This window comes from Vicia villosa, linkage group LG4 (assembly GCF_029867415.1).
Source record: "Vicia villosa cultivar HV-30 ecotype Madison, WI linkage group LG4, Vvil1.0, whole genome shotgun sequence".
NCBI classification, from domain to species: Eukaryota; Viridiplantae; Streptophyta; class Magnoliopsida; order Fabales; family Fabaceae; genus Vicia; species Vicia villosa.
This window is the reverse complement of record NC_081183.1, coordinates 110,610,619-110,617,607: the sequence shown is the minus strand read 5'-3', so window position 1 is coordinate 110,617,607 and position 6,989 is coordinate 110,610,619. Positions and strand designations below refer to the sequence as shown.

Here is a 6,989-nt window from a genome sequence, read left to right as displayed (position 1 = left end):
TATCTAAAGATTTGGAAGACATACTTCCATGACAATCCCTAGCCAAGAACCTTGACTATGACCATGAACCTGAAGTTAATTTAAAGCTTTCTCAAAGAACAATACTCCTCTTTCCTACAGGCTTCGAGGGTTACATAGGTAACCTTCCCACAGGCCGGGAGGTTTACCTTGACAAACCCTAGTGACTACATCGTTTATGCTCGGTGGTTGTCTTATTTTTATAGGTTACAAAGTATTCTATTTATAACCTATATCCAACTGGATATGGGCCTTCAATCACAGCAAATTTGTTGTTCCAATATAGCAGTAACTTCTGCTACAATCAAGGTCTTCAATCTGTTAGTTTCCAAGAATATCTCTATAATTAGAAACTATATAATCTTCAATATTCTAATTTGATTCGCCTGAATGATTCTTTAAATCTTCATATTGATTCTTCATACCTGTCATATACTATATCACGCCTTTATTTGATTTGCACAATATCCCTGAATATTCTGCAATCTTATCTTATAATTAAATCACATAGATTTAATTCTTCACTTCAGCTCGGCATGATGTCGTAACATCCCATGTGGCATGTTATTCTAGATGTTGAATTGCTCCAACATAACATGTTCTATTATTCCAGTGGGATTCTATGTTGTACCTGTTGTTCTTATATATTTATGCATACAAGTACTTTTATTTGTTTTACAAAAATTAAGCCAACTCTAAAACCAAAAAACTAACATATTTTATATACACTAGAAATTTGCGGTCTTTAAATTTTTGCCCAAGCTTTTATAGTTTTTTTGGCTCCGCCACTGCTCTGATGCGATGAGGAACTCAAGACATATGTAGTTATGGGGAACTACGCTAGGTTGGTTTAGGGTTTAAAAAGGAACTTGATAATGATAAGTGTTTTGGCTTTTTGATAAGGGGTTGGTTTGATTTTGAAAAGGACTTGGTGTTAACCAAGGTTTTATTGCATTTGTATGGAAAATTGACTTGGTGTTGACCAAGGTTTATTCGCCTGTTTTTTTTTTTTTTTTGAAAATGACTTGATTAGATTTATACGTAAAAGACTTCAAAGTGGCGATTGCTTTTATTTGTAAAATAGTTTTGATTTTATTTGAAGAGTGGATTGATGTTATTGGGTGGATGAAGTTATTTTGAAAAGGGAAATGATTTGAGCGAATGATTTTAAGAATGCTCCTTAATTTTGATCAAGGGTTTCTTAATTGGAAAAAAAATGCATTTTTATCATGGAATCATCTAATTAATTAATTAATTAAAATACACTTAACTAATTAATCAAATTAACTAACACAGTGAATTAATTAAAGTAAATTTAATCAATTAACTAATATAATTAAATTTTAATTAATAGAATTAATTAATTAAAACATAGTTAATAACTTATCTAAAAAAACAAAGGTTTGTAAAGCTGAATTTTCACTGGGCCAAGGGCATGAGGCCCATTTTTTTTGAATAAAGATATTTTATTAATTAAAAAAACAAGCATTAGAGACAAAGGTGACCCTTAGGTCCAACCCCTAAAACACACAAAAAAAACTAAATCATCAAAGTTGCTATATGTCCCCTAAGCTTCTTTGATGACCATCCTCTATACATGACTTTATTTAAGATATCTTTACTAATGTCTATACTAGTGTGTCTATGTGTAGTATCTCCAAATATCTTGTCATTTCTATACCGCCATATACCGTATATCATTTCTGTGAATGCTAACTTCAACAGGCTGGCTCTCCATCCTTTCTTCTCTACATTTCTTAGGATCCAAACTATATCAGTGGACCAATTTTTTGGCTTATATTGAATTTCCATCCACTGCAACACATAGCTCCAAATGTTTTTCGAAATTCTGCACGCAAAGAAAAGATGATCAAGGTTCTCATCTTCTTCATTACACAGGCTGCAACGATGCTCTTAAATCATTCCAAAGCGAAACAATCTATCCTTGGTCCCAAGCTTACCATGACAGGCTAGCCAAGTAGTGTGAATAGCCCTAGGTCTAGCACTATTTCTTGTGAACAAATTTCTCCAACTGACTCTATTCTGATCATCAATTAGAGCCTCATACACTTTTTTCGATTTAAACTTGCTGCAGCATATCATATTGTCCCAAACAGGCCGGAAACTAGCAATAATCTCGCTTTGTTGCCAAACAGCCTTCATGATCCATAAACTACTAGAATTTATGACAGCAACCATAGGACCTAGCCCTTTCATATAGTGAATGTGAACCCACTTAACCCACAAACTATCGGATTTCTTACAAACATTCCACAAATACTTTAACAGTGCAACTTTATTCCAAACCTCCAAATTGAGGATACCAAGCCACCTTGTCTCCTGGGCTTGCAAACCGTACTCCAGGCAACGGGACTCTTCTTGCTTGGCTCAGTAGTACCAGTCCAGATAAATCCTCTGCACATACTATCAATTCTATGGATAACCCCTTTAGGGATAGGGAGGCTCTGCATCCAAAATTGGACCATAACAGTGATAATACATTTCACCATCATGACTCTCCCTGCAGCACTGAGAAGTTTTGAAGACCAATGATTCAATCTGGCTAAAATCCTATCAATCAAAGGAAGATAGTATTTAATATGAAGTTTCTTATCAGTGGGAGGCACACCCAAGTACCTAACCGGTAAATGACCTTCATTGAAACCAGACACATCCAAGATTTTTTGTTTGGTATCAGTATCCATACTACCACAGTAAATCCGGCATTTGCTAGGGTTCACTACCAACCAGTGTTAGGGAAAATTCAGTTATAGTAGCCAGCATCATATCCATAGAAATTGCAACACCCCTGCAGAGCAACTTCAATCTCATCAATGGTAATAGGGTACATCAATTCCTCCCTTTGCTGCAAGCCAAATTGTCTCCCACTTCTTAATGCTTCAATGTCAATGTGCTTTAGCTTACCACTATCCTGCCCCATTAACTTGCCATAGAAGTCAGTCACCTCCTGAGCTATATCTTCCTGGGTAGTCAACACAGTGCCATCAGCTTTCAGAAGAATTCTCACGTGTTTAGAGTTATGTTTAGTTCTTAAGTAGGCATGGAAAAAAGCAGTGTTATCATCTCCTAAACGAATCCAGTCAATCTTAGTCCTTTGCATCATCATTTTTTCCTCCATCTCATTCCAGTGCAATAATTCTTCAGTCAAATTTTTAACTTTGGTAATTCTAACTGCCTCCATGTGGTTAGCCCTGAGATCCAAAAAAGCTTGGTCAAGACCAAGTCTAGCAGCAACTTTCTTTTGTTGAATGTCATTAGATCTATTGAGTTTCAACAGAACAGCTCTAAGTCTCATTGAAATTCTGGTAAGACAGAACTCAGATGTCATATATGGATGTCATGACATCTGATTTGACATTATAAAAACAGACAAGATAGGAATACAAATAATAGTGCAGAAAATAAATAACACACGGAATTGTTCACCCAATTTGGTATACAACAATACCTACTCTGGGGGCTACCAAGCCAGCGATGAAGTCCACTATTAGCAGTATCAATTCAAAGTTAAACTCCCCCGTTTACAACTTCTCACTTAATCACTAGCCAATGACCCTTCTACCTAGGTTCTCCCTTAATATGGAATATCTCCATTCCACTCCCAATCATAGCAATGATGTCTAGCAGTCAACACCTCAGCCAGTGCATCGACGGCCTAATCACCAACATTCTAAATACACAAACAAACATAACCAGGAGTTGCTTAACAGCTTCCTCCAAGAACACAACATCTCTTACCTACAGGCTTCGAGATGCACACTAAACTTCTCTTGCTTAACAGCTTCGAGAATCACATATCAGTGACCATCCCACAATCCGGGTGGTTCACTTTACAGACTCAGCCCTTATAAACTACATTATTAAAATTACGATTGGTACAAAATTTAGGTTACAAAGCTTCTATTTATAACATATTCCCAACTGGACTTGGGCTTACAATCGCAACTATATTTGCGGTTACAAATCAGCAGATATATTCTGCTAAAATATAGGTCTTCAATCATAAGTTTCCTAAATTATCTCCATAATTAGAAACTATAAGATCTTCAATATTCTGTCTTGATTCTTTTGACCTTTCAATCTTAACAAACTGACATAACAAACTGTTGCTAAAATTGCTCCATAATATAAGCTCCAAGATATTCTCCACAAATATCTCCATAAAATATGCTCTAAATAACAACAATAAGTTGTTACACTTTTGCAACAGATTCTCCTATAAAATCTTTCAACATTTAGTTTCCTAAATGTTCTCCTTATATATAGCTCCACATAGGATTCAATGTTTTAAGAATATTTTGTTTCTGTTATAACAGAATCCAACCTGTCAGCTCAAATACGATGTCACGACATCTTCTTCGACATCATGTTGTTCCAGATGTTGAAGCATTTCAACACAACATGTTTTTCCATTAAATAGAACTTCCACCTGTTTTCTCTTACAAGTTATAATTCTATTTATCCTATTGTTGCTAAATTAGTTTTACCAAACATAAAGCCAGTCCTCAAAAGCACTAACACTCATCAACTTCTTCCATAGTCTTTGCATAGGGGTTCCACTCATAGGCATGTCCCAACTCCTTTGAACTTGATCAATGTAACCAATAGCATCTACCCAACAATTATTGAATCTGAACTGCCTTGTCTTCCTGACCTTCCCAGGTTTGTTTAGGTGTAGAATAGCATGGTCAGAAATATGGGGAGGGAGAATGACTAAATAAACATCACTATGATCCTGCAGCCACTCTAAATTAGCTAAAACCCTATCTATCCGAGAATAGATTGGATTATTAGCCTGCTTATTTGACCAAGTGTAAAAATCACCAGTGCTGTCCATCTCATGTAACCCAGTGTTATCCATCATGGCTCGAAGATCTTTAAACTCAGCCTCAATTACCAAATTTCCACCACTTCTGTCAAGACTAGTAACAACGTTATTATAATCCCCAACTGCACACCACGGGCCTTGTTGGCTCTTACAAATGTCCTCCATATTCTGCCACATATTTTTCCTCTGATTCAGTTGGTTATGAGCATAGACAGCAGTTAACAAGTAAGGAAAATTTCCATTCATATCATGAACACTGTAGTAGATGAACTGGCTAGAGCTCTTGACATGTCTTATGTCTACCTTGTTATCATCCCAGTCAATCCAAATCCTACCATTACCATGGTGAGTGTATTTATCCAAATACTTCCCTCGCAAGCAAAGCTTTTCACGAATTTTATAGGCTTTATCAGCTTTAACTCTAGTTTCAATAAGGACAACAATATTAGGCTAAAGCTTTAGGAGATGGGAGCTTATCTCCCCAAGCTTACAGGCTTTATTTAGCCCCCCGTACATTCCAAGATACTAACATGGTCCACTATCCAAAGCACCCTGAGGGCCATTCAAAGCCCTCAACACCCCAAAACCATTTAAACAATGAACACCATTGGAGGAATCAGTAACATCAATAGCCTTACCTCTCTTTTGAACAACTGTCCATTTGCCTTCATCTGCTTCTTCCAAACTCCGTGGAGCCTCCTGAATTGGTGTGGAATTACTACTAGTGTTTTGCTTCCCCTGGTCAGCCTTTAGGTTAGGTTTTGGTTTCCACACCTTTTGCCTACGATTAGGATCACACTGATGGCTAATCTTTTGGCATCTTTCACAAAACTTAGGTCTCCATTCGTACTCAACAGTCTGTTTCCTCTTCTTGCCTTCATTATCAGTAATAGTAATTTCATCGAGTAACTTTTGTGTAATATCCACTTCTACCAACACTCTAGCATAAGACACTCTAAGCTTATGCGTGGTGCATTCATTTGTCACTAGAAGGGCTCCAATGACACTAGCAATCTTATTGAGGCTCCTCTCTTCCCAGAGATGTAGGGAAAATTGTGGTAACTTCACCCATATTGGGAGAGTTCGCAGCAAATCATCATTGAGATTGAAATCTGGACGCCACGTTTTCAAAAGTAGTGGCATATTTCTTATGGTATATGGCCCTTGCATCACCACAGCATCCAGATCATCCCGTTGCTTAAATCGGAGAATGAAATACCCTGCTTCATTGTAATATATATCTGGGAGCTAAATGAAATTCCAAGCCTAAGTCATGAAATTCTTCATTGTATGCATACTGATATCCTCCCCAATCACATACACAATCAAAGCATTTTTCCATAATTGCAGCTCCGATGCAACATCATCATCATCGAGAACGACTTCAGCCGCACCGTTCACCACCGTAGGAGCAACATATTTCATCACACGTCCTTTCGCCGGATTCCAGTTCCCACTGATAACATCCACCCAGAGCTTGTGATTTTCCCCAATTTGTGATTCTGATACGGTTTCAACCTGTACTGTTTCCATATCAATTACAGGTTCCCGCTTCTTACGAATCTCATCATCGTCTTCCTTTGTGTTCACCACCGGGATAACTACCAGTGACGAAGGGTTTGCCGGTACCGGTGACACCGTTTTTGGCGGACGCCCCCGAGACCTTCGTGACCCAACCATATTCTCTAGGCATGAGGCTAGAGCTGTCAAAATGGGCTAGCCCATATGGGCCGGCCCGCTAGGCCCAAAAAATTATAGGGCGTGGGCCTTAAAATTAGAGCTCATATTTTTCAGGGCCTTTTTAGCCCAGCCCGCTACCCATTAGGGCTAGCCCATATGGGCCGTGGGTAGCCCATTAGGCCCGCATAATTATAAAATTTAAAAATATATATTAATATTTATATTGTTTATTCCAAAACATCATATTGATTTTTCTCTCCTCACTAAATTTTATCTCTATTCTACTGATCTTCACTATTTAAATATAATCAACATTCTTAGATTGTATTATATTAGTTTTCCGTTATGTTAAATATTCAAGTATTATTTTATACAATTTGGACATATATTGTATTTAAAAACACATTATAGTATTTATAAGAGATAATATAATACTTAAAAA

At 37.1% G+C, this 6,989-nt stretch overlaps 1 protein-coding gene across 1 annotated transcript; it reads right to left on the bottom strand.

Moving 5' to 3' along the window:
• Positions 1-4,522: 4,522 nt before the first annotated feature.
• Positions 4,523-6,547, bottom strand: LOC131597664 (uncharacterized). The gene is made up of 3 exons (XM_058870348.1): positions 6,166-6,547; positions 5,398-6,087; positions 4,523-5,286 (listed from the first exon to the last, which is right to left on the bottom strand). Exons 1-3 carry the CDS (start codon positions 6,545-6,547, stop codon positions 4,523-4,525), a joined length of 1,836 nt encoding a protein of 611 aa, XP_058726331.1.
• Between the last annotated feature and the right edge of the window lie 442 nt (positions 6,548-6,989).

Bases quoted from the DNA above. Each gene is read 5' to 3' on its own strand.
- LOC131597664 (XM_058870348.1), bottom strand. From the start codon at position 6,547: ATGGTTGGGTCACGAAGGTCTCGGGGGCGTCCGCCAAAAACGGTGTCA. The intron at 6,088-6,165 runs GTATGCATACAA...ACAATGAAGCAG, and splicing joins TGTGATTGGGGAGGATATCA to GGTATTTCATTCTCCGATTT. The intron at 5,287-5,397 runs GTTAGTATCTTG...TTGAAACTAGAG, and splicing joins TGCTTTGGATAGTGGACCAT to TTAAAGCTGATAAAGCCTAT.